General features: G+C 47.9%; 2 protein-coding genes and 1 long non-coding RNA gene across 4 annotated transcripts in view; 1 reads left to right on the top strand and 2 right to left on the bottom strand.

The window, feature by feature from the left end:
• xkr6b (XK, Kell blood group complex subunit-related family, member 6b) overlaps positions 1 to 15,045 on the bottom strand; it is a 30,260-nt gene extending 15,215 nt beyond the window's left edge. The window contains exon 1 of the mRNA XM_076170899.1: positions 14,483 to 15,045. Within this exon, the coding sequence (XP_076027014.1) occupies positions 14,483 to 15,045 (563 nt within the window). The remainder of the gene's footprint in view (positions 1 to 14,482) is intronic.
• A 1,285-nt stretch (positions 15,046 to 16,330) lies between these two features.
• Positions 16,331 to 18,802, bottom strand: LOC143016513 (uncharacterized). Its single transcript, XR_012965530.1, has 3 exons — positions 18,694 to 18,802; positions 18,545 to 18,598; positions 16,331 to 17,607 (listed from the first exon to the last, which is right to left on the bottom strand). It is a non-coding gene; the product is annotated as an uncharacterized LOC143016513 (long non-coding RNA).
• mtmr9 (myotubularin related protein 9) lies at positions 18,233 to 26,596 on the top strand. 2 transcript variants are annotated; one of them, XM_076170882.1, is made up of 11 exons: positions 18,233 to 18,350; positions 20,558 to 20,747; positions 21,130 to 21,238; positions 21,348 to 21,473; positions 21,561 to 21,734; positions 21,857 to 22,074; positions 22,220 to 22,381; positions 22,554 to 22,695; positions 23,174 to 23,394; positions 23,602 to 23,753; positions 24,698 to 26,596. In XM_076170882.1, exons 2-11 carry the CDS (start codon positions 20,566 to 20,568, stop codon positions 24,859 to 24,861), a joined length of 1,650 nt encoding a protein of 549 aa, XP_076026997.1. In that variant the 5' UTR covers positions 18,233 to 18,350; positions 20,558 to 20,565; the 3' UTR covers positions 24,862 to 26,596. The 2 variants fall into 2 exon arrangements, with proteins under 2 accessions (XP_076026997.1, XP_076026996.1); XM_076170881.1 differs by lacking the exon at positions 18,233 to 18,350 and adding an exon at positions 20,164 to 20,219.
• The last annotated feature ends 1,330 nt before the right edge of the window (positions 26,597 to 27,926 follow it).

Below are 27,926 nucleotides of genomic sequence, written 5' to 3'. Positions count from 1 at the left end.
AACATCGCAGCCATAGATACAGATTAGCCTGTGGAAAATTCCCCCGCAATTCTCAGCAGGACTCGCCCCAATATGGAACAAACAAAAAGGGGGGAAAAGGATACATAAATGGCATTGTTACAGGCTAGACGGGAGTATCTTTAACCCAGTCAGGCCAGGAACATGTAGACGCTAGCAGACAGATCAGTAGGTGTTCGCCAGGCCTGGAGACGAAGATCAAACCCTGCATACTGAGAATCCTTACAAAGTCTCTTTCAAGCTCGGCTCTGACCCACTCTGAGCCTCTCTCTGTTTTTATATTTATATATATGAAAAGGTATAAAAACACCTCGGCCTTTTGAGATGACAAACACCTGCTTTGTTGCTATTCTCCTCTTAAGGTTTTTCCTCCCCAGTGCAGAGGAGAGGAGAGGAGAGGAGAGGAGAGGAGAGGAGAGGGGAGGAGATGCATAAACACAAACCGCTGATTCTCCTTATTATTAACGCCCGTTTGATGCATGTGTTGTCTTCCCAAGTCCACCATCCGTATCTGTAACCCTGCATCTCTCCAGCCCCATGTTACATTACCCAGTGTGTGTGTGTGTGTGTGTGTGTGTGTGTGTGTGTGTGTGTGTGTATGAGAGAGAGAGAGAGAGTGCGAGAGAGAAACTGTAATTTTCCAGGGAGCAGCACAGCCCCCAGGCTTTACATGCGGCTCCCTCGCCCAAATCTCTGCAGGGTTTCCTGTAACCGCTATGATGTCTGACAGCGAAGAAGAAGAGGAAGGAGAAAAAGAGGCCACGTGAAGAAAAAACAAGAAGAAGAAGTGCCAAGTCACACAAGCGCACGGCGAAGTCGAACTAAAAGAAGACAGAGATCGGCCATTGATCGGCAGGCGCAGAGGGAGACGCGCGGGGTTAACGAGCGGTGATGCAGAACAGGTGAGGCCAATTAAGAACAGGTGAGGCCAATCAGGACGGGGCAGAGGACAAGACACACACAAGGGCAGGAAGTGAAGCTGCTGGAGCGAGAGGAGAGGCCAGTGCCACAAAATCAAAACAGGAAACAGATGAAACAACAACGTGACGCCAAAATAAAAGCGTAACCTAAAGACAAGGACAAAAACCAATAATGTGATTGGACCTCTGCTGGGTGTCATGTTCGGGGGAGGTTGCGCTACCTAGGGGGTGCTATGGCAACCCCATGCTCGGGCTATGTTCACCTCGCAATGGACGGATAAAAGGGAGCCCGGAGAGGAATTGCGTGTGTTATTGTGTGTGTTTCTGCGTGTGTGCGTGTGTGTTTGAGATGCTGGCATTTTGGCAGCCGCACAAAACAAACAGTGTGTGTTAAACTCTTTTCTTTAAGGGATTCCCCTCATCCAACCTCTCCCTCATTGAAACTCTGTGCACAAATGTTTCTGCTCAAATCACTGTTTGCACAACACTTTAGCCTGATTACACACTTTGTGCTAAGCTTGCGAGAGAGAGAGAGAGAGAGAGAGAGAGAGAGAGAGCGAGCGAGGGAGAGAGAGGGAGAGAGAGAGAGAGAGAGAGAGAGAGGGCGGGAGAGAGAGAGAGCGAGAGAGAGAGAGACAAGGGGGGGCAAGGCAGCAGACTCCCGATGAGTCAATGCCGCGCCGAGCCAGATCACAATGCAGAGACAAACACCATCTGGAAGCTGGAGCACCGTCGTCGCCATGGCGTCGCTCACCAACCTGAAATCCACCACCTAAAACTCATAATCAACACACTGTCGCTGGAAGCCACCACCCCGCTGAGAGGTGAAACAATTAGCGCCGACGCTCAGCAACCCGAAAACGCAGAGTCCGACGAGCATGTGTTGATTGTCGTCTAACACTTATTCACGACTTGCTGCTATGTTGGAATAGTGGGTCAACAGCTGGATGAGGGGAGGGGTGGAACATCTGCAGAGGGGCGGGGTTGAGACGCAGGTGGGGAGCCTCAGAACAAAAGAAGAAGAAAAAGGCGGCAGAGCTCAATTAGGAAGTCCTCCATCTCACAAACCCGCCGACTCAAAAGCTCTCAAGGGAACAGTTGCTCTTAGACCACTTGTTGCCATGGCGATTAAATGTCAATCAAGTAGTCGGTGAGTTGCTCTCTGCCTCGCCTTTTACACCCACACACACACTGCTTCACACTTCCCTAACCCATTGCAAAACGGACGAAACCAAACAAACATAAACACACGTAGGAGGAGCTCGCTGATCATTTCGCCAAAAGCTTCCAAGCCAGAATGATTTCATTATTTCTACCTCGCACGACAGGAAATGAAATATTCATATGCTGGGATAATGTATTCATCTGTCTGCCTCAGCTACTTTATCCTCCTTTTATCTCTTTATCTCTTCCTTCTGTTTTCATCGCAACGCCGTCTGTTTCTCCGCGTTTTCCGCCGTCGTCGTCGTCTTTCCCGCCTCGCTTCCCGTTTCTCCGTTGCTCAGGCGGTGTGGAGGAATCCCCGCCGGGCTGAGCAGGGGAGCGACCTCGCAATCGACCGCGAACACAACTGTCATCGCCTGCCGGGGAGGAGGAGGCGAGAGGGGGGCGGGGCCGAGGGAGAGATGGCGGCACAGAGGGGAGGACGAAACCAGGGAAGACCACGCTGGGAAAATGGCGAGCAGGAGCAGGAGGACGGCGAGGGAGATGCAGATGTCGCAGGGTGATCGGGAGCAGAGTAGCTTCCAGAAGCTCGGGTGACGATGAGTCATCGAGGTCGCCGTGTGACAAGGCTGCATGCTGTCACAGCACGGTCAGAGGGTCAGACAGGTGGACGGCGTTTTCTACATCACTGGACACAGCGGCTTACACAAGGGGGGACAGACAAATGTGTGTGAGCGTGTGTGTGTGTGTGTGTGTGTGTGTGTTTGTGTGTGTGTTCATCTCAAAACATCCTTAGATCTTCCATCCTTCAGTGGAAATCAGTTTTCCTGACATATCAAGGTTCTTCGGGAGATTTTCCTCGTCTTCCTCAAGAGATTCCCGCTGGGTCACAGACCTTTTGTTACCTGACATGATGACTAAACTAGAGGAGGAAGAGGAGGAAGAGGAGGAAGAGCAGCACTGGTTTACTGCTATAAATCTAGGTCATAGTTGGCAGTGGCACACATCTACAATCCAGCCTCTCAATCCAGCCATGATACAGAGATCCAGTCAGAAAAGAAAAGAAGAAGAGAACTCCAGTAAAATAAATATGACATCGCCTTGTTTCAGTTTCCTGTCAAATTGACGGTGACTCGGTGAGTATTAAGTATATTTATATTTAAGATGTAACATCTGCAGGGCAAATACTGGAAGTCTAAAAAAAGAGTTAATTAAATTTGACAAATGACATATTTAATAAATTGTCACAATTCTGAAGTGAAGTTTCTCAACAACGTGCAACCTCACATTTTGAGAACCTGATTATCTCTCCTCTGTCTCTCTCTCTCTCTCCTCTCACGGACACACACTTTTCCCTTGGCTTACATCACATCCCTCTCTCACACACACACACACACACACACACACACACACACACACACACACACACACACACACACACACACCCCTGCCTGTGCGCTGCCTTAATGACCGGTTGCACTTTTTTCTTATTGCAAATCCTTAAGCAAAATTAATGTTTTGGCTCCATTAATTTCACAGGCACGTCTGGCAGGAGGACAGGTGTAAATGAGGACCTGACACATCCAATCACCGTCAACCGCAACCAAATCCTGGAGCGTAACCACGCAAACATGCCAGGGGGCCGAGCAGCGTACGCCGACTCACGCGTTGGGTGTCGTATAAATGGAGTGTGTGTGTGTGTGTGTGTGTGTGTGTGTGTGTGTGTGTGTGTGTGTGTGTGTGTGTGTGGCATGTACATGTGCAGCTGTGCAGATAGTGAAGCAAAAACCGTCTGCGTTCACGGATTTCCATGCTTCTCTTATAATAGTGCCAAGTGTCTTATGTATATTTGAAGCAGTAGGGATGATGCGTTCAGGGTCACATACAATAAGTTGACATTGCGGCTTCAAGCGGAAAGTCGTTATTGCCCAGGACACCAAATTTAGGGTTGGAGTTGGGGTTATGTAGCCTGAATTCACAACTAGGCACCCATAATCCTACAAGTATGGCGTTTCGGAGTCATGGAATCATGGGCTTCCGTGTCAATCCGGGCTTGGATCTCCCGGTAGCCGGAGCTTTAAGCCTCCTGCTGTTGTTTCCAATCCCCCTTTTCTGGGCTCCACCTACCAGCCCAAGTGTCCGCTCGGCTCGGTGGTAATGTTTACTGGCAGGTAGGTTATCGGGCGGTAATTTAATGGTGCTGCTCCCTCTCGAGTTAGTGTTGTTCCTGGCCGTGTGTGTGTGTCTGTGTGTGTGTCAGTCAGTGTGGGACTCAGCTGAAAGTGGCAATAGGACACAGAGACTTTTGCTGAGTTAAGGATGGAGAAGGTGAACCATGACACCTGTGTGCATCTAGTGGAGCAGAGAGAGAGAGAGAGAGAGAGAGAGAGAGAGAGAGAGAGAGAGAGAGAGAGAGAGATCAAATGAAAGACATGAAGTGTGTTCACGCTGAGAGCTGTGGGCAAACTGGGGAGGGATCAGACGGCGGTCAGGAGGTGAGTGTAGGTCTCGTTGTGAGCAGCCTGGCAGGACAGCGAGGGGGCTGCAGAAGCTACAGAGGCCTCTTAATTACAACGCTCCCTGAAGTACTCATTACAGGGTTAAAGTCTTCCAGGTGGAAACATTGGAGGAAGAGACGCATCACAGCGGCACATCTGACACCTGCTCTTGAGCCACCGAACGCGTGACAGCGCTGCCCGCCGCCACCGGCTCGCCGTGTTCGATACGTCCACTCGTCTTCAAAGGCCGTGGAGATGAGAGGAGAGGAGAGGAGAGGAGAGGAGAAAAAAACACCCTTCTCTCTCCCTCTCTGTTTCTCTCGCTCCCCCCTCTCCTTCTCTCTCTTCTCTCTCTCCCCCTTTCTCTCCCTCTCTCCCTCTCTCTTATATGTTTGGGGAAAGCCTTTGCGAAATCAGGAGAATAAATCAATAAACACACAACTTCAGACGGCGCTGTGTGATTTTATTTTCCCACAGATTTCTCTCTCTCGCTCTCTCTCTCTCTCTCTCTCTCTTTTTGCTTTTTCTTTTTTACTGCTGACAATAAGGATTCCCTTTGCTGCGCTCGGATAAATGTTAAGCTTATTTCAAAAGGCTCCGTGATTAAACACTCCAGCTAATCTGGGCACATTGTATATAAAACTCCGCCGAGCGTGAATCTGTTATTGCTAAAAAGTGAGGCGAGGGCGAGCGACGGGAGGGAGGGAGGCCGTTTTTCCGATCGACTTTTTTCCAGACTGGAGAGCGTTCGTGTTCACGAGAGGGGAGAAGTGTGAGAGAGGGGAAAAAACGTGTTTGTCCTTCTGTCCTCTTTGAGGTTAAAAACATGTAAATTAGCCATATGGCGAATCGGGGGAGGGAGAGAGTGTGTGTGTGTGTGTGTGTGTGTTACATGTGTGAGTTAGAGAGAGAGAGAGAGAGAGACTCCACAGCTCTACAGTGTGTGTGTGTGTGTGTGTGTGTGTGTGTGTGTGTGTGTGTGTGTGTGTGTGTGTGTGTGTTACATGTGTGTGTGTGTAACATGTGTGTGTGTTACATGTGTGTGTGTTACATGTGTGTGTGTTACATGTGTGTGTGTGTGTGTGTGTGTGTGTGTGTGTGTTATATGTGTGTGTGTTACATGTGTGTATGTATGCATGCGTGCGTGTGTGTGTATGTATGTGTGTTACATGTGTGTGTGTTCAATGTGTGTGTGTTACATGTGTGTGTGTGTGTGTGTGTGTGTGTGTTATATGTGTGTGTGTTACATGTATGTATGCATGCATGCGTGTGTGTGTGTGTCTGTGTGTGTGTGCGACTTTCCCAAAGCTGCATGAAAACCCTTACGTACGTTTAAGAACTTTATGAATTGGAACCTAAAATGATTCCTCTAAGGCTCCAAATTACACTTTTCGACTCATAAAATCTAGAAACTCACGCCGTCGCCACTAACGACACGAGACGCAGCCGAGCATCAGATGCTTTACACGCCACCGTATGAGACGAGTGAACGGCAACATACGGCCAGAGAACATTCACACCACCTATACAAGCACAAACACGCCTAAGTGAGAGGCAGGTGGCTGTGTGTGTGTGTGTGTGTGTGTGTGTGTGTGTTAGTGACAGAGGTGTGACAGACTGGTGTACTCACAGAAACACACATGCTGACCACAGTGCAGTGTGAGTGTGTTTTAATGCCCTCAGGGCCCCAAAGCCCACAGGCTACACCGAGCTGCACTCACCAGCCATTATTATGTAATTATACTGTGTAATTCAGCCTGGGGGGGAGGGGGGGACATACATGCAGGGGCGGGGGAGCAAGGAGGGGCTGGGGCTGGGGTTGGAGGAGAAACAACATAAATAGGCGAGGAGGAGGAAAAAAAGAGAGACAAAAAGGGAGGGAGGAGAAGTGTTAGGGAGACAAAACGAGCCGGGGAGAGGGGAAGGAGGGAGAGACAGGAGGAGCAGAGGAGTGTTAACAAGGGAGGAGGGACAGGAAGGGATAAGACTACAAGGGGGTAAGGAATCAAAGCAGGACGAGTCACTTTCAACATCTGAAGCTGGCGTGCCACCGCCCGCCCGCCACCCGCCGACAGAGGGGAAGCCACGCCGCCGCCATCAAACGGAGGGAGAGGAGGACACGGGAAGGGCGGAGACGGACTGTAGAGAGGAAAGACCTGAATACGGACTGTCCTCAATACGAGGACGCCCGTGTCATAATGTGGGACAGATCACAGACAACCAACACGCCACACCTTCAATCCACTTTAAACTTAACTTAGATTGATTTAATGTCCCCCTAAATTCATCCACATACTGTACACACACACATACACACACACACCGCTCATGCATACATATCTGACAATCCATCAACACACACAGCCTCCATCTACAGTGCTTACTCTTACATCATGGTTGTTTCCTTACATTTCTCACACAGCGTACAGCTTTAACGTGGGAATACAATCAATCAAATCCATTTACATCACACAAACAAACACACACATCTGTCTGATTTATAACAACGTCTGATTTACTGCGGGGCGGTAAAGGACGGCGTGTGTTTGTTGCGTCCGTGTGTGTTTGTGTGTTGATTTGAGACAGTGACAGTGTGTTGACACGGCACACAGGCAAACATCGCTGAAAAACCTCATTAGTTTCTCTGACTGGTGGCGTTTGCATGATGTTACAGTCGTTTCTCCCCGTCCTCCTATTTGCACGGTGACGCGGCGTGCACACACACACACACACACACACACACACACAGCACGGCGGCACCAGTCGGCACGCAGCGACGCGTCACCTCCCTCCTTTCTCTCACTCCCCCCCTCGGTGTGGCTGCTCACTAAGCAGGGTATCACCATGCAAATATGAGAATGAGGAGGAATGAGTGTGGAGCCCTGCGAGTGTGACACAGTGTGTGTGAGAGAGAGAGAGAGGGAGAGAGAGAGAGAGAAACTAACGCGGCTGTTCAATAATGTATGAGCAGAGATTGTCTGTTTATCAAGCTGACGCCCGCAGCGTCGGCCATGATTAGACTCAAACAATGGTGGTCTTCTCTGAGCAGTGCTGATGCAGCTTCCATATATGAATAAAACACAAACAGCATCAGAAAAATCACAGCCGGTCCGTGTGTGTGTGTGTGTGGGAGTAGTTCTGTGTGTGTGCGTGGATCAGCAGTTTGAAACGGAGCAAAAAAAAAACTGTTTTAAATGCATTCTGTCCTGTCATGTATGTTTTATTAGATATGTTAATAGATGATTGATGGCGTTTGGCTGCACGGCTGCGTTTGGATCCATCAGACGCAACACAACACACACACCGCGACAAACACTGCATATGAATCAATGACATCATTTTATTTTGTCTCCTATCCCGTTGCTTTATCAGACTTATTCACTTATTCAGTTTGATTCTCCGTGAGCTCTGCAGCACTAAAGCCCGTTAGTCTTGGGAGTCATTTGATTCAGTGTAAACATCAATAATATTGCTTAATGCAGCTTTAAAGGCCCGTTTGATGTTTGCAACAATCTCTATTCTTTTTCTGGTGCAATTTTCCATTGATCCCACTGTTGCGCATATTCATTTCAGCCGGTGAAGGAAGAGCTGATACGGAGCTGAGCGGAGCCACAGGTCGAGTTGTGGACTGGAGGTGTAACAGTTTGCCGCAGGAATGGGACGTTTTGTTCGAGGGGAGCACGCAGGGGTTTGGCAGGAAATGGAAGATGTGGAGGATGTGAAAACGTGGACCCTGCAGGGGGGCGGGGGACGCAAAGACGGGCGGACTTTGCTCGGTTGTAACGGGGCGGCAGCCAGATGCTCCACTTTCCTTGAACAGAAATGGAGGTCAAGTGCGGCGTTATGTGAAGGCAACACGGAGGAGGAGGGAGGAGGAGGGAGGAGGAGGAGGACGAGGGAGAGGATGTGAGCGACGTGGTGGCTGGCGAGATGGATGGCAGGCGGATAAAAGGGTTTATGAGGAGCTTAAGAACATTAATAGGTGTAAGTGATAGGGAGGCTGTGGGACGGAGTCAAATAGAAACATATGTTAAGTTAGCTGGGGAGGACAGATGGGAATGTGGCGACTGCAGCTCGCCGAAGAACACTAAGAGACAAGAGAAGCGCTGCACAGGGAGCCGGCATGATCATCATAAAGTACTTGTGGGAGTGTGTGCATGTGTGTGTGTGCGTGTCTCACCTATTCCGGGATGAAACGGGAAGCATAAATATCTTAGGTAAGTAAACTATTAGGCAGGGGGACTCCGGTTGAAGAATGGGCCTTTGTGTGTGTGTACGCATCCTCAACTCCCACCGGATCTCCTTGGGGCCCCGGTAATGATTTTCTCTGAGTAGCATATGCAACAGAGTAATGTGGAAAATCATACATCACACAGCTAGTTTGTTGTGTGTTTTTTTCGGAGGCCCGGCTCAGTGCAGGAGACACACACAGGAGGTCGGGAGTGTTGTGTGAGGGCCTAGGACGACACACACACTTAAAGGGCGAATTAAAATGAGATTTACTGGACACACACGTAATCCCAGATGTGTAATCAGATGTGTTTTCATCCAATAAATGAAAGTAAGGTGTGCGGTTGTGTGTGTTCAGATCCCAGCAGTGTCTATGCAAAGCCCACTGCTGACAAATACACAATAAGTGTCTGACTTTGTGTATATGAGAGCCCGTGTGTGTGTGTGTGTGTGTGTGTGTGTGTGTGTGTGTGTGTGTGTGTGTGTGTGTGTGTCACTCACTCATGGACACGTGCAACCCCGCCAAGGTGTGTGTGCACAAGAAACTGCCTCTGCTGTGTGACTGAGGTATATAACGCAAAGCTACTCTCTATTCCCTTGCGGTACGGTGTGTGTGTGAGAGTGTGTGAGTAAGTGTGTGTGTATGTGTGTGCCCACGCGCATATGTAATATGTGATCTGCATACAAATGTCTGTCTGGTAACCCATCTGCCCACTCGCTTAATATTCCTCCATGTCTGCCAGCCTGTCTGTGCCGATCTGTTGTCCAGTGTTGAGTAGCAGTAAGCACCGTGAGTACCATGGGGGCCTGCGGGCGTATGCTACACAACGCCGCGCTGCTCGAGAGGCGTCGCCCGAGGCGCTTCGATCAACCGTCATCACAGGTTCTTTCTTCTCATCCCTTCATCCTGCGCCCGAGTGCAGAGCGCTCTGTGGCAGCGGGTTAGGAGATCAGTTAAGAGAGCAGTCGGTCGTTTAATTAGGCTGAGAATGAGGTCATACTTAGCCAGGCAGAGTGAGAGAGAGTGACACCCGGCGTGAGGGAGGGAGTGACACCCGGCGTGCACATTCAGACAGAACTGTTGATACGAGCCTGCAAAACCACCGCCGTATCCCTAAATCGAATTTCTTTTGGTGACACAAATTACAGAGCCGCACATTTGGGTGTCACCTCAGCCTTTCTGTCTCTGTGCCTCCAGCTGGGATGCGTCCCCGCCCCCCTCCTCCCCCACTCTCCCCTTCCTCCCCCCGCCCCCCCCTCCCCCGTCTCATAATGGGAGGCTTTCGGTTGGGGTGCCTGCTCTCAAAGGTCGGCCCCCCCTGTTATCAGCGCTAATGAGAAAATGAGCGTCGTCACGCCGCCGCGTTGCTCAGCGGCGATGGAAGCCGAACGTGTTGTGTGTAAACAAGATGTGGGTGCCTTCATACAGACAAAGTGTGTGTGTACACATATTTTAATGTGTTTTCAGGGAAGTGACTGAATGCTTCTAGATTTATAAAGACGAGTAAAGAGTTTAAATCCAATAAAGAGTTTGAATCTTGTTCATTTGTCGCTGAAAAGAACCAGACAAAAACATAAACGCTTCTCGCTCTCTTTCTCTCTCGCTCTTTCTCCCTCTTCTCTCTCTCTCTCTCTCCCTCCCTCTATGTCTCTCCCTTCCTCCATCCTTCCCTTTCGCTTTCTCTCTCCCTTCCTACCTCCTTGCCTCTCTCTCCCTCTCTCCCCCCACCTTCCCTCTCTGTCTCTCCCTTCCTTCCTCCTTCTCTCTCTCTCTCTCCCTTCCTCCCTCCCTTCCTCCCACCTTCCCTCTCGCCTTCCATCTCTCTCTCTGTCTTCCCTCTTTCTCCGTCCCTCCTACCCACCTTCCCTCTCTCTCTCTCCCTTCCACCCCCTTCCTTCTTTCTCTCTCTCTCTCCCTTCCTTCCTTCCTTCCTCCCTCCTTCCCTCTCTCCCATCCCTCCATATTCCTTCCGTGCCAAAGCAGCTGGTTGCATTGTATCATCTCAATATCTCGCTTCGCCGCATGTATGAACCTTTTTTTGGCAACTCCATGCGTCCCAGCGAGCCAATGGAGGCTTTGGTCGACTCCCTCAGCCTGTGTTCATATTTACCAGGCAGATGTCAAACATGAGATCTCACATTAGAGCACAAAAATGCAGAATTCAAAATTTCTGCTGTTGAAACATTTGGATCTATGTTGGTATATTCTCCTTGATGAACATGTTAATCTATGGAATCGTGCGTGTGCGTGTGTGTGTGTATGTGTGTGTGTGTGTGTGTGTGTGTGTGTGTGTTCAATGCCTCAAAATCCCAGCAGCTCTAGCAGCATCAGATCTGTGTTTCACCTTTGTGTACGCAATTAACAACACTGCCAAGATTGCAACGCATAAAAGAAGGATTCATTAAACGCAGCAAGCATCCACACACACCAGCAACCATTCACTAATTATCAGTCATTACAGCAGCGGCTCAGATGCTGTTTATGTCTGAGAGGCTGTATATTACCTCCAACATGAGACAAGATCAATACACAGCCTGTAATACAGAGAGTCTTATTTTGAAGGGTGAATTAAATTGTAATGAAAGTGATTAACGGCCATTAAAGCAGTGGAAAGCTCCCACAAGAAGAAGAAGAAGAAGAACGAGAAGAAGAAGAAGAAGACGACGAGAGCAGATCTTTGGATGCAGACAGATCGTCAATTCTGTGCAACAAGTCTGGATTCATTTCTTATTTCTGGACGACGTGACAGCGAGTATGAGATGCAGCGGCGATGTCGTGTTGAAAGCGTGCGGTGCCTGCTGCTCGGCTCTTCGCGATTGGCACGAATCCCGAATTTGGGCTCAGCTTATGGGGAAGCTTCTGGACTTGCCAAGTGTAAGATATTTTCAAAACAACGCTGAGAATTTCATAGAAGGAAAAGAAGAGGAGGCCCCGGCTCTAGTCTCAGGGGTTTCCCGACAACGAAGCGACCAAAACTTTCTCCTCCTGGTGTTCCTCAGGGGGGGCCGCCGCAGATGGATGCAGTTCTTCTTCTTCTTCTTCTAGTCTCGACACTAATTTGGGCTTACACTGATTAAGCTGTCCGTCCTAACCAACAGGAGACTTCTGCATCTGTGCCTGTGTGAGCGGAATTTGGAGAAGCTTTAAGGAGACACTGTCAGCGGCGGCAGTGATCCGCGGGGAGGATGACATGAAAGAGCCGCAGATGGGAGAGGAATCCTCCCTGTTCTGTCAACTATTAACGAGGAGCTAACAGCGAGGGAGGGGCTAGGAGGGAAAAAAAGAGAAGAAGAAGAAGGGGAAGAAGCTTGGCCATTCTGTCGCCGGGTTGGCCCTTAGGTGCGCGGAGGGGAAGCAGCTAATTAAATCTCAAAGTGAAAATAGGATTGGGTGATGAGAGATGATGAGGCTGTGTGTTTGACTCCTGTCGCCGCTTCCGTCTTGTTTTCAGAAGCTCCATGGAAGCTGGCGGAAAGGATCATTCCACCTAATATGCAGAGACAAATCAAGAGATACGGATTGTCGCGTTTGTAGAGCGCCACACGTTTCCCCACAGCGCTATACCAAGATCACGGAACCTTTTTTTTCCAGCAGATAATAATCTCCGTATCCACTTCTAGCCCTCTGGGTCTGAGGTCATAAACTCTCAGTGAGCTGACAAGAGCAGCTTTTGACCCTCGACCTCCCAGCAGCAGCCGGGCCCATCATGTCCAAAGGGAGACAGTGGCTTGACCCTAACCCCTGGGCTCCGGGATTTGTGCAAACACAACATACACACTGATGTACACATCTCTTCCTCTGCTCTACAGTATAAGCACATATCAACGCTTCACTTCCTTCTACTCCTTCTAGCTCTGTTGATACGAGAATGTGGTTTAATATAGATCACCTCATCAGAAATCAAGTTAAATAAACGCCTTCTCTCGTGTGTTTAGCCAAATATAAACCCACACATGCTGCAGATATGACATAAACATGATCACGTGACTCATAATTCAGTCATACACTCGTCATGGATACCGTGTGAGCTGCTCAGTCAAATGTCCTGTGAGTCTCCCATGTGTCTCACCATCATAACCACCGACACCACCGGCGTCTGCCCACCATACAGCCAAGAGAAAGGATCAATCAAACCACTGGAGAGTAAATACATTTAAACCAAATGCAGACTCTCAGCTGATCAATGGCCGGCAGCCTTCAGGGGGGGGGAGAACTTCAGGCCGGGATGGATCAGCGTATCCTGGGAATACCTGAGGAGGATCCGGCAAAAGCTCTAAAAATAAACCCGCGTGGAAATCACAGGGAAATGAATGTGGAGTGTTTTTTTTTTAGATGTTAATTGTAGCGAGAGAGGACGAGGTTAGTCAGCAGTGTGTGGGAGGGGGGGGTCAGTCTGATTGATGGGTGGAGGGTGGGGGGGGGGGGGGGCAAAGGCAGCAGACAGATGTGGCTCAGTCCAAATCCTGCAAGCAAACGTCGACGAAAACAAGTGTGTGTGTATGAGAGAGCGAGAGAGAGACCATGGAATGATTTGACCCCTCTGCTCAGACTCAGCCACCCCTCCCTCCCCTCCGCTCAGACTCAGCATCCCCCCCTCCATCCCCCTCCCCCACCCCGCCGGCGGTCCTCTCGCATCGCAGCAGCCGTCATGCCTTCCTGTTTTTCCCATTAAATGCCAGCCACTGCGTCTGTCTGCACCAAAAAACAACTCGCCAGTGAGAAGCTCCCACCGAACAGTGTCACACACACACACACACAGAGAGAGAGAGAGAGAGAGAGAGAGAGAGAGAGAGAGAGAGAGACATTCTTACTACTGTGGCTGCTACATGTCACAGATTACGGGCAGATACGGAGACCTTGTGTGATCTGTGTGGTTTAAAGGAGAAGAATGAAGGTGAAGAAGAAGAGGAATAAGAAGAAGATAAAGATGAGAATTTGGGGGCCAAAAGATGTCGAGCGACGCAGAGGAATCGATGACATCATGTCTGTGGGGGGAAGATGTAGTTTTCCTGAGCTGTGGAAACAGATGCTCGTCTGGCCTCTAGTTGCAGAGTTTGGAGTGTTTGATGCGGGGAGGGGAATGAGGGTGAAACGAGGCGACCGGGTGCACGGCGCGCCTCACACACGCACGCGCACACACGCACACACACGCTCTGGGCTACTACCTGTCCCCCCCTCCCTCCTCCCCTCCCTCCCCCCCTATTTGAACAAACGGCTCTCTTCCTTCTCCACACACACACACAAGCGCAATGGCGCATTGTGATGAAACAATCACAGCAGCGCCGTTTGTGTGCAGCTGTGTGCAAATGTGAGGATGCTCACTAACGTGTCGGGGGAGACTTGATCCAAAAAAGCCCCGTGTGACGCGAACATATGAGGAGTGAAAAGGCAAATCTAGAGCTGGAGCGTCACCACGGCGCTGCTTCTCACCCCAGTCATGTACACACACACCGGCGGGTTATACCAGGTGACAGTCAGGAGGAGGTGAGCTGGCGGAGTGTGTGTGTGTGTGCGTGTGTGTGTGTGTGTGTGTGTGTGTGTGTGTGTGTGTGTGTGTGTGTGTGTGTGTGTGTGGGTGTGTGTGTGTGTGCTCTCTGTGCTTAGGGGGCTTTACTGAACCTTTTGAAGGTAAAACTCAAACTTTGTCTTACCTCCACACTTGTCCCATCTGAAAGATGTGTATGACGGTCTGCCAGACCCAGACAGACAGGCGGCAGCACCGGTCTCTCTGCAGACTGGCTGTCGCTCTCCGGCTACTGAGCCCCTCCACGGAGCCCAGTCCGCCCCCAGTGTAATCCTGCACGAACCACCTGAAGCTCAGGATCTGGACCAGAACCGAGGGCACCAGCACGAAGAACAGGGTCAGACCCGACCACAGAAAGTCCTGCTTGTGGTAGTAATCGATGGCCAGCCATAAGTCGGTTCCCACATCCCAGAAGAAGACGGCCAGTGCCAGAATGATCCACAGGCAGTCCAGCCAGAGGCGCTCCTCCTGCGGTGGCGGCGCAACGTCTCTCCCCTTCCCCTTCCCCCGGAGGTAATGCAGGCAGGCGCTCCGGCATCCCCAGTAGCAGGACGAGGTGTTACAGCAGTGGCAGATGTGGAAGGAGCTGCCACCCCGCGGGTCGTCCTCTCCCGTCCCCACCACCTCGTCCAGGTTGTGCAGCTGGGCGAAACCGGTGACGACCCCTCGACCATCGGATTTCGCTGCCATCTTTCCCTCTGATGTTCCCACCTCCTCCGGCTTCCGGGGTTCGTGACGACACTTCCCTGACACCTGTTTTCCGAGTGCACCCCAAATGTGGGAGCCATCTAAACGCGGGGTGGCAGCGCGTCGCCGTCGCTCGCTCCGTCCCCAGATTGCGCTCCAGAGGCGCCGCGGCTGCAGCTCATCTTTGCCAGCGCTCTGTCCCTGCCTCTCTGCAGCTCCGTGCTCACCTGGCAATGAGAATCTACTCCAATCTGCAGATCCGAGCAGATTTGCAAATCACACATCCAGTAGTGAAGCCGGAGCAGTTTATCTCTTCATGAGTGTGTTCGCCCTCTCCTCAGTGTCTCCCTCCTCTGCGGCGCTCCTCCAGCTGTGTGCCATGAGCAGCCCGTCCCTCCACTGTCCCAACCCGACGTAATTCATCCCCTACCTCTCCCCGCCTCCTCCCTTTCACTCTCTCCCTCCTCTCCTCTCCTCCCTCACTTTCTCTCCCCCTCTCTCTCTCACACACACGCACGCACGTACACACTCGCCGTGTCTCCCCCTCTATACGTGGTTGCCATCTAGTGTTTCGTTTGAAGCCCACGAATATGCAGAGGAGAGGAGTGAATGATGTAATGCAACGTTTTCACGTCGGTCATGATGCAGCTCGACTCAGTAGTGACACGTCATATGGTGACATTTAAGAGAATTGTAATAGTACATTTCTATTTAGAGTTTATAGTGACGTCGTTCTTAAATGGACTCTGGTATGAATGAACATATTACAAACATTTTAATGGTCAACAGAGATAGGAAAAGCTATATTTACCTTCATTAACACTAACAGATTGACAGCTGACTGGGATTTTGTGGACAAAATGCATCAAGGTGGGTTTCCTCATTAAAATCTACATTTTGTGGCACAGAGCTGATTTCATATACAAAACCTCCCCAGTTACCCCAAACGTACAAACCCCACAATGAGGATGTGACAAGAGGGTGAGAAGGAATAAATTTACCTGGACTCAGTGGTTGCTAAGAGACATGTCGGATCTTCTTTACTTCCAGTCTGCAGGGGTTTTTTAGGCAGCAGTCAAAGGGTTAAGGGTTGACTTCCCCCTGATAGCATGTGTGAACATGTGCTGCAGGCTCAATAACACTGTGATTACACTGTGACCACAGGCTGCCATGTGGGGCCACATTCAGCTGTGAGACTCCGTGACAATGACAACCCCTCACGCACACACACACACACACACACACACACATACTTCCCACACACAACTACAAGTATTTGGCTTCTCACTATTTTATTTATTTTAACATTACGAGTCCCTGCCATTGAAGCTTCCATTCTCCCCCAGAGTCAGATATACTACAGAGATGATAGTATAGTAATTTCCCTCGGTGCTTTCGTTCACCGCTTCAACATTAACCTAAGCCGACTCAGAAAGTATTTCATTTCTTTGTGCACTGATTACAGGTGGAGAGATGTCACCCAGGAGCCCCCCGTAGAGGAATGTCTTATTTCAGTCATTTGTATACAATGTTTGGTGGCTTTTATTACCGTTATTATTTAATTTTGTGTTGTGTCACAGACCTGGATCATCTGGCATGCAGGAGAGCAAAAGAGTAAACTGTGATTTGTAATTTAGATCAGAATGTATTATGCTGTTTGGTAAGCAAGAAAGAATGCTACAATAGAATATCAATCACCTGTTCTGTTACCTGATCTGAAATCGTGCAAAACCAACCTGTTAACATTCCTGCATGTTGATCATGATGAAACCTACGTGGCCATTTTCAAGGTCTGCCTTTTAAATTGTTCATTCAGAACACTGGACACATTGTGAGCAGGAATTCCTTTTGTTTTAGATAGCAAGCGATGGCACAGTAATGCTAGATCAGAAGAATCAGGGCACAGCCATCCCTCCAGGCCAGATCACAAGGGTAAAAATCATCCTTCAAATGGGATTGAATGCGTAGAAGAAAGTACGGTTATGTGCAAGAGACTGGCACATTGTAAGAGCTGTTTTGTCTGAGTAGCCTCCATTTTCTCCTCTTCCTCGGGGCTGTTAGGCCTCCTCCGTGTCTTTTTGAGCAGCAGGCCAGATGCATGTTCGATGCTTAGAGAGAGAGAGGGAGAGAGAGAGAGAGGGAGAGAGGGAGAGAGAGAGAGAGAGAGAGAGAGAGAGAGAGAGAGAGAGAAAGGCTGCAGACTTAAGCGCAGAAAAAGGTCTCAGAGCAATAAAAAATAATCAAATCAGAGGATATCAGTCCTAATCACATGGCGCTGATACCAACTTTGTCAGAAGTCTTACAAGGCTACAAAAAGACATTTGTGACTTTGAATGAGATTCAGACAAATGATGCTCTTAATATGATGACCATGTGTGTGAGAGAGGGTGTGAACATTAAACCAAACAGGAAAAAAAGAATGAAATATTGACATTTCCCAGGCATTTTGGCTAAATAAATCCAGCAGTGTGAGACTTCCAGCTGGGGGACAGGACGCTACAGCTGGAGGGGGGGCTTTGCTGGAAATGCTTCATTCAGCTGGACTTGAAATGTAAATTCTGCACCCTGTGAACAAAAGTGGATTACAGGGAGCGAGTAAATCAGTGATGCATTGTGGGCGAGACTATTTTATCCCTTCTACTCCAGATGCACAGTTTTGTAATCAACGCACGCAGCAATCAGGCGAATAGGATGGAGTTTAATGGGATCATGTTTCCTGGTTCATGTGAGTTTTCTCGCCGCTCTGGCTCACTGGAGCATTTAGATCATGATAGGATAACTAACAGTGACTTACCGAGCAGGAAAACAATGTCTGACTTCTCCTCTCTCTTTCATATTGTACATACAAAAACAACTTACACACGTTTCTGATACTAGAAACGAGGAGGTCGGGTTGTGGGTATGAGAAGAGAGAGAGAGAGAGAGAGACGACTGTCAGGGGGGTCTGGGCCGTAACTGTAGTCGATGGGCGAATGTCCTTGTAAAATTCCTCCATGAAACATAGATATGACTGAAAGGACAAACAAACCTGGCCGATCGATGACTTGAAGCATTTGAGACATTTATGGAGCTATCATTTTTCAACCTTTTTGGGGCGGTAAGGCCGTTTGGTACGTGCTTGAGTGCTGTAATACAATCTCTTACACAACATATTGGTGTTGTTCATTTATTAAAGCCCAATGCCTGATTTCACTTCCTCATTATCTGGTGTGACAGACTGCACTGATTCCCACGATCTGCTCAAAATAACTGAACACGACAACGGGACATTTTAAATAGCAGGAGCAAAGGAAATTAATCATCAATAGGTGAGTTATTGACTTCATAAGTTAAATGATTCGCATGGATGAGTAATACAGTGGGTTGGTTGGTATTTAACGAAAGACAGTAGACTACAAATACATTTCCTGAAGAAAATGCGGTATCATTGCAATTGCCAATCATTTTTGCCAAAAGCTGAAGAAGTGTGAAGAGCCGAAAAAATTTTGAATGGTTTCTGTACCTGAAAGACTGAAGTTAGAAGGGCCTGAAAGTCCGACTCTTTATCTCTTCCCACCTGAGAACACAAGACATGATTGACAATCCAGTTTTAGCAGTTGGTTTAAATAGTAACATTTTCATACTTGACTTGATGTTTCTTAAGTAAATCACCTCCTCCTGAGCCAACACGTTAGTCTAGGCATCCTGTTAAATAAAACATAAAGGTCACTCTATTGTATGCAGGGACTGTGATGTGAGTATCTGCTTTGAAAGCGATTTCTCTCAGACATCTTTAAAAAAAAACGGATGAAAAAAGCCATAGCGAAGCATATTTTCCGCGGAAGAAGGTGGTTATTTGGTTTGTAAAGCAATGCTGGGTTTCACATTCAATTGAGCTCTGGCTTTTCAGCAGTGTTCTCTCTGATGTGGGCTGGAGAGGCCCAGAGCAAACTATCTATTGTGCAGCAACGACAGCCTGCAACAGAAGCAAATACTGCACTTATTTGTAATACATCACAGAGACACGCCACACACACACACACACACACACACACACACACACACACACACACACACACACACACACACACACACACACACACACACACACACACACACACACTCACTCCACTAACAAATTGTATCTGGGAGAAAACAAACCCACACCAGTCTTCACAAGGCCATCTGCTCTTTTACTCTCCAAATGCGTTCACCTCTCTGTGTGGTATGTTGGCCTCTGAAAAACGGGTGGTGGAACCTGTAACCTCGGGCAGACATAATAATTATACATGTTTATCACTTCTTAGCACATAGCAATAGGTGATAATTAAATGCTGAAAATTTAATACGATTCAGCACTTTCACAAACCTGCAATGTTCATACTTTGTGGAACACTGGATGGAATATGCTGTATCAGAGTGTGAACCTCACTCAACTTGTGAACGTCAAGACTAGGCGTTAAATGAATTGCTGCCTTTCAAATGTTTAAATCTGAATCTATCGTCCAGTGTAATATAGCTTTTGATGTCTTGCCCACCTGCCCTCCTTTGTGTTTCCAGTTCCTGTGAATTACTGTTGTTGACATTTTTCCTACCTGGTAAAATGTCAACAACACCCAAACACAAAGAGAAACACACACACACACACACACACACACACACACACACACACACACTGACCGACACAGTTCTTTTCCTTCTTCCGAGCATCAAGGCGATCTTGAATTATGAATCCATCCTACAAAAATGCTCCAATGACACCACCTAGTGTTGTTTGTGGACACCTTCTTGTACATACCATGCAAAGAATGACATAATAACTCAATGTTCAAAATACATAACGGATATGAAACGCAGAGAAACTACTAAGATCATGTTCTTTTACATTCTTTTGATTACACTGAGAAAATAATGTAGTGGGAAACCTGGAAGTCACAACAACAGATTAAAATCTTCATGATGTAGTTTCCAGGTTTGTTGAAAGTTGTATGGGTTTTTGTTTTACATATCTTAAACCATTGTTACTTCGCGCTGTAAAGACCGAAACGACATGCGACATATTGTGGCAGATTTCTTATTTATGTTTTTAAATTCATTATCAGCTATGCGAGTTTTTCGGTACGTACGTTGTTTCTAGTCGGCATGTTATTGCGAACGTACTCGTCTCGCCCATCAACAACGTAAACGAACCAATTCAGGTAAGAAGAACGCTACACAACAATACACGTGGCGTCGATAAGAGTTAATTTGCGTCTATTTTGTTTTCGTTATGTGTAATATTGAAATTCATACCTCTATTTAAAAATGACAGAAGTCGTACAGCCATTGTTCCCGTTTCTGTTGCCAGCTGCTAGCTAGCGTTAGCCACTTTATTTCCGGATTTGAGCTAACTGCGGCTTGCTGTCAACTCGGTGATTGTTTGTCACTTAAACCCGTTTTTCATAAACTTGAAACCATTTTATATTTTGTTAAGATAGCATAGTCCGTCAACTCAGTCATTTCCCCCCCGTGGTTCTGCCTGCTCGCCTCTCTTCAGGCCGGGTCATGGAGTTTGCGGAGCTGATAAAGACGCCCAGGGTGGACGGTGTGGCTCTCCACCGGCCCTTCATGCCCACCGTGGAGGGGACGCTGTGTCTGACCGGCCACCATCTCATCCTCTCCTCCAGAAAGGACAACACGGAGGAGCTCTGGCTGCTTCACTCCAACATCGACTCCATAGAGAAGAGGTACGAATCTACGCACCAGCAGCTACGCACCAAGTTAGTGCATCACAGAGTTAATGTTAGAGTGGAATCACTGTGTTTAGCTCAGTCCATCCATAGGGGGACTCAGCTTGGGAACCAGAGGGTCGCCGGTTTCGAGTCCTTCGTATGGACCAAGGAAGTGGACTGGCAGCTGAAGAGTTGGCAGTGCCATGGAGTTGGCTGTGCCCTGAAAGGCAAACTGGCAACTCTTCATCTGCCAGTTTGCCTCCAGGGCACTGCCGAGGTGCCCTTGAGCAAGGCACCGAAGTTTCATTTGACCTCTGTGGACAGTGCAGTGAGAGTGACTGGACACTGAGTTGACCTCTTCACCTTATGACTCAACATCTTCCAACTTGTGTTTCAGATTTGTAGGCTCTATAGGAAGCATCATTGTGAAATGCAAGGACCTGAGGGTGATCCAGCTGGACATCCCGGGCATGGAGGAGTGTCTTAACATTGCAAGCTCTGTTGAGGTAAAAGAAAATAAGACCAAAGTTACTGCCGAGGTCAACACGAGGTATTGTTTTAACATTTTGTCACATGCAGAACATCGGTGTTACTGTTGCTCTTTTGCCCCTCTAGGCTCTGTCCACTCTGGATATAGTCTCGCTGATGTACCCTTTCTTCTACCGGCCCATGTTTGAAGTCATAGAAGATGGCTGGAAGCTGTTCCTTCCTGGGGAATCCTTTAAAGACTTGGAATCCATGGTATGAACATGATCAGTGGAAATATTGTATAATGATTGCCCATGGATTCACACGCTTGTCTTAACCTGCCACGTCTCTCCTCCTCAGACAGATGAATGGAGACTGAGTGAAGTAAACAAGGACTTCATTGTGTGTCCTTCATACCCCGCTCGAGTGGCAGTGCCCAAAGATATCGGGGATGACACACTGAAGAAAGCTGCCACCTTTCGCCACGGTGGCCGTTTCCCAGTACTTAGCTACTACCACAAGAAGAACGGCATGGTGAGCATGTGGGAAATGGAAATCAGTGTTGGGAGGAAGATCTCTGTTACACATTATTGCTCTGGATAAACTCCACTGGCTGTGTGTGTTCCTGAAATGTCCTCTCGTTACTTCCACTCCAGGTGATGATGCGAGCAGGCCAGCCGCTGACAGGAACCAACGGGCGACGCTGCAAGGAAGACGAGAAGCTCATTAATGCCACGCTGCGGCCAGGGAAACGCGGGTACATCATTGACACTCGCACCATCAATGTGGCCCAGCAGGCTAAAGCTCGGGGGGGAGGATTTGAGTCGGAGGCAAACTACCCTCAGTGGAGGAGGATCCACAAGGCTATCGAAAGGTGGGTGCTTGCTAATGCCTCTTGGAGCTCTCAGTACTGGTTATAGGTACAGTACCATTTCACTCTGTATTACCAAGATTTGCTCTGAATTTATATGAGCTAGTTACAGAACAGTTTTTGTGTTGTACTCTTCTGTCACCTGCAGGTCTAATATCCTCCAGGAGAGCCTGATTAAGCTGGTGGAGGCGTGCAATGACCAGTCGCACAGCATGGACCGCTGGTTAAGCAAGCTAGAGGCTTCTGGCTGGCAGACCCATGTCAAGGAAATCCTCACTACTGCCTGTCTGGCTGCACAGTGCATCGACAGGTCAGTGCACCAAGTTTCATTCATTTGTATGAGGAGATAAGGCTGCACTAATTGACTTTAGCCACTAGGGGGCAGAAAAACTATTTTTTTTAAAAGAAGCTTAATTGAGAGTCAGATTGAGGAGCGTCAACTCTCTGATTCAGTCTTAGTATTTGAAGTATGTGTGTCACAGGGAGGGAGCGTCAGTGCTCGTCCATGGAACCGAAGGCACCGACTCCACCCTACAGGTGACCTCTTTGGCCCAGATCATCTTGGATCCAGCCTGCAGGACCATCAGGGGTTTCCAGAGTCTGGTGGAGCGAGAGTGGCTCCAGGTGAACTTCCATGAGCTTTAAAGCTCCTCTACCATTGAATTGTTTAAAGCATGAAATAATATAATGGATGTTTTGTTTATGAGTATGCAGCAAAATAGATTGGCTTCTGTTTTGTTATGAGGCTTCGCCAAAAATGTGAATCAGACCAAAGCCCAGAAAATGTCGCTATTAGGCCGTTTGCATCACTGAAAGTATTTATTCTGTACCTTTCTCCTACTGTGAGCTCATTGCAATAACATTCATAATTGAATGGCTCCTATAACTCATAATGAAAGGGTGAATAGTAATGGGGTTAATGATGTGGGCATAAATCAGGTTACAGTACCGGCGTCAAACTCTCACCTCGCCTGACCTCATGTTAATTAAGCTTTTATGTCAAATGTGTCGCGATCAATCCAGTATGCGTGTTCATTTAGTTATGGACGTGGCGTTTTACATTTCCCATAATTACTTTGAACTCTTTGACCTTTTTACGCAGGCGGGCCACCCGTTTCAGCAGCGCTGCGCCCAGTCAGCATATTCCAACAGCAAGCCTCGCCAGGAGGCCCCCGTCTTCCTGCTCTTCCTGGACTGTGTGTGGCAGATCCTGCGGCAATTTCCGTGCTCCTTTGAATTCAGTGAGACCTTCCTGGTGTTGCTCTTTGAACACGCCTACGCTTCTCAGTTTGGTACCTTCCTGGGCAACAGCGCAGCCATTAGGTGTGTTATCAATGGTGTCATCCAATGCAGTATCATTTTCAGCACTGATTATAAAGTATAACCTGTATACGTCCTGCTTATGTGATTTATGTTCCACCATCTACCTGTGTACAAATAGCATATAGAATATTATAATAAGGTCATTCCCCTGAGCTGTAAGTAACCTCTGCTCTCCTTTTATTCACCTAAACCCTCCCTCACTCACAGGGCCAGGTTGTCTCTGCCTGAGAAGACGGTGTCTCTTTGGTCCTGGGTGAATCGGCCGCAGGAACTCGAGCGTCTTGGCAATCCTCTGTACGAGGCCAACAGTCTGGTGATCTGGCCCTCCGTGGCCCCTCAGAGCCTGCTGTTATGGGAAGGTAAGCCTCCCACAGGGAACACCATGACCGGGCCGCTCTTTATCTTACTCACTGCCTCTTCACTTTAGTCGACAGCCATGTCTGGTTGAGGTGAAAGAGCTACAAGTTAAATTGCAAAGAAATCCCATAACAGAAACGGATATCATGTAAACTGAAACAGAAGCACGTGACAGAAGAATTGCCCAGGTTGCTTCTCGTGCCTGCCCGTGACGCTTTTGGCCTGTGTGAGTCTTATTATAGGGCCCACAGGCCGCGTCCTCAGTGACACCTAAGCTCTGGTAACACTGGAAGGTGACCAGTTTACCACAGTTCACTACTAGTTGTCAGTTACCTGTCAAACGCACACTATACTTGGCCCGGTGTCAGACTTGTGGAGATATTTTGTTTGGCCAGCTCTGCACCACACTCTGGGGGGGATCTGAAAGTGAAGACTGATTGAACCCTGTTGACCTGCGGACGCTGTCACAGGCTCCTCCTCTCTGCGACCGTGCACAGAATAGGCTGGTGGAAGAGAATGAACATGGCACAAAGACGGGGGGTCTAGACGGATTAAAAGAGGTCACTGGGTTCAGATGTTCCTCTCTGTCGGGCCTCTTTTGTTGCCTGGAGCCTCAGAGCCTCACCCTCACACACACATTCATGTTATCTGATAGGAGCAGATAGGAGCATGATAAAGGCCTCAGTGTTTGTGCCGCTTTCTTCGTGTGTGAGTAAGTGTATGTTTGTATTAACTTCTCTTGTTTAACTCGCAAAATCCCCCGACATACATTCATAACAAAAGTGAAAGACGGAACAGTTTCACTCTGACTAAACACAACCTGAGCTCCGCGTGTCTCTGTGCTGCGTACAGTAACAACCCGGGGTGTTGAAACCTTTATGCAAATCACCACGTCACCAGTTTAACATAAGCATTCTTTTTTCCTCCTTCCCTATTTTCACTAAAGGAGTGTTCCTTCGCTGGAACCGCTCCTCCAAATGCTTCGACGAGGCCTACGAGGAGATGGTGCACATCATCGAGTACAACAAGGAGCTGCAGAATAAGGTCAACAGCCTGCGCCGGCAACTGGCCCAGCTGGAGACGGACGACTCTCTGCTGCAGACCACATAGGGAGACCGGCCACAGGAGGAGGTACACAATGAGAAAACCATTAAAAACAAGCAAGAGTTGGGCAGATTTTACTTAAATCACATAAGAATATAAATCCAGTTACCCCTTAAGCATATATAAAACATTAATGAACAGCCTCTTTTCCATTAGTCAGCCTTTAGTCTCCACAGGGTGTGAATGGCTGAATTGACACATTTTCAGCATCTCATTCAAAGTAAAAGGCTGAAAAAAAGAAAATCCTTAAACCAAACATCGCCGCCGGTCACGCCCGTCTTTCCCCACAGTGCCGCTCAAAGCCAAATCTACTTTAACGTCCAACATCAGTGGGTGTTTGCTTGTGCAGAGAGGTTTGAGCGGTGCCGGCGCGTCGCCTGTGCGTGCGTTTGCTAAGCCTCGTTGAACCCCGCGCTCCTCACACTCGCCGCCTCTCATGTACGCACGGCTTCAGAGAGTGTTTTCATAATGCCGTTTGGTCGAGTGCTCATTATCTGCCAGGCTTTGCTCGGGAGCGGACAGTGTTCACGTTCTCTCAAAGGTACACATCCCTGCCGGCTGTACTGCTTTCGCCTTCGAAAAAGCACTGCAGCGTAACTATGGTAACATATAGGATGATATAAGGCGGCATGTGACTTTGCCGCGCGTGGAGATGATATAATAATTCCGTGTAGGCTGTGTGGACGCCTTTGAGAGAACGCCCACGTACCGGGAAGAGAGGGAGTGAACAGGATGAGGAGTCAACATTTAGGGGACATGTCAGCGAAATGAAGAGATTACACAGAAGACTTGACACAATAGGTTTAGAAAAGCGAGATTACTTGAAAGACCGATGTGGGTTGCGGCGAATCTAAGTTATTGGTGAATTGTTGTTTAACTGCATTATCAAATTAATGGCACATCTGCTGTTTTGTAGTTTAATGATCCAATCTAAATGAATGCACTTTGGTGTGTAAAGCATTTATTTACTGTGTGTGTAGTACGTATGTGTGTGATGCGCTTACACTGTACTACCATATATATAAACAAAAATTATCTTGTAAATAGGGATATTTGAGTTAGATTAGTCTTATTTTCAATACTTGTCAGCTGCCACTCTGGACAGTTAAGTGTCCAGTAAATACGGAATGTGAGACCTTGCCAATATTTCCCTACATCTATGCTGGAATGTGGTTTGATGGTAAGTTTACTGTGCACAACAAGTTGGCGCAGATCAGTTTCTCCGACGTGTCAACGCACGTTATTACTTCTTGCATCCCCAGCCAAACTTTTCTCATCAACCTAATTGTACGAGCAGAGCAGCCACGTAATAATAGTCGCCGGGCCTTTTTTGACGAGTAAATTACAGAAGCGCATCGACTTGAGTGGAACTTGGCCTGACTTCTATTGGCATGGTGATGATATAGCTCCTCTTTCAGACCTATATTTGTTCCCAGCTTGCGGTCACATGAGATATATATATATACGTTTATATAGGCGTAGGTTCTGGTTAAGGGAAAACATTTATTTCCCAGCGTTCATCCTAAAGTTAAATGTAGCTTTGTGATTTTTGCCAATGAGTAAGAAAACGCATTCTTATCCTCACCCATCATCTGCTTGCCTCTGTGTCTTTGCCCCCCAATCATGACGTCATTCCTCTCCAAGAATGACACCATAATCTCACTACACTAACGATGAAGTGTTTGTATGATTCTGCTCACTACATGAAATGACTTTCTAAAGGGAACTTTTATGTGAATTTCTTAAATGCACTGTTTACTTTGTGTGCTGTAGCCAAGAAAGAAGTCTTATTTTCTTGCTTTGTATTTGACTGGAATGTGACGTTTATGGGTCTTGAATTATGCTGATTTATACGTCTTTGCATTACATTAACCTCAAACATATCATGGCATCGACACTGACAACGAAACTCCAAATCTCCTCAGTTCCTCGTGTAAATATTTTGCCTTTATTTTCTCTTCTGCTCGTCACTTTGTTGTTCCGGTTACTGATTGTGCAATGCCTTACTTAGAATCACAATTCAAGAAGAAAATATTTGAGTTTAGCTTGTATCACTGCTGATCAGGTACAGTATCAGTCACTTATACTGTTGAACGTTTTCAAGCCATTAAAAAATATTCCACAACAGAAGTTTTGCTTTGTATTTATTCCACTCGCTAAATGCAGTTTAAGCTCCTAAGAATGAGGAAATGAAGAAACTCTGAATACTCCCTGTGTGTGTGTGAACTCATGTTTGACCCAGCAAAACAAGCTTCATACTGTGTGTAATCATCCTGTAGCCAGTGTGTTACTCTCTCACAGTGTTTTTCCACAGCCAGGCCCCACATGTTCCATACGGCCCTCGCACTTTACAAAATATGTTTGCATCTTATCGCCGTGACGATCATCCGGTGAGATGATTGGGAAATAAATAGACACGCAGGTCAGCAGCCTCATGGTAGCATGTGACAGCAGCACAGAGTGTTTACGCTGCTGCAGCCAAGGCCACAATAACCTGACCTGTCTGTCACTACTCCAATTTCATGGCTGACTGCCCTGTTTTGTCCAATTAGAGACGATAACCTCCTGGGAACAATGGAGGACTTGTATATCCCTCACACACCAAGGGCAAAGGTTCACGGTCAGTTATTTGTTGGTCAGTTGTTGGTCTTGTGTTCAACTTGTTCATTTTTGAAAGATGACCTGGCAACTTTTGGCGATGGGAGACGGATGTTTGGTTCATTTTTGTCTCTAACCAGTGCTTGAACCCTTATTCTGCAAGGCCTCTGTTGCATCAGGCAGTTTCTCATGGAGTGGAAGTGACGGGTGGAAGAACTAAATGATTCAAAAACAACTCTCAAAAGCAGAAGCGTTAATCCAAAGCTACAGGTTTTGTTTTGCCTAAAAGTGTGCCAGCTTACTGATTAACTTCTCCATATATCGTCATTTACTTTCTAGGCCTGGCAGGTTACAGGGGTGTGCGTCTGTTTACCCACTCACATGGCAGCATACTGGCCCAACCTCTCCTCACTCCACCCAGAGATATTGCCCACATTTCTTTTGGCCTTACTCACTATCTACTGCAAACAAAT

This window comes from Genypterus blacodes, unplaced genomic scaffold (assembly GCF_046128005.1).
Source record: "Genypterus blacodes isolate CSIRO-AG114 ecotype Tasmania unplaced genomic scaffold, CSIRO-AGI_Gbla_v1 ptg000233l_1, whole genome shotgun sequence".
NCBI classification, from domain to species: Eukaryota; Metazoa; Chordata; class Actinopteri; order Ophidiiformes; family Ophidiidae; genus Genypterus; species Genypterus blacodes.
The sequence above is the reverse complement of the archived record's forward strand: the minus strand, read 5'-3'. Positions and strand labels throughout refer to the sequence as shown.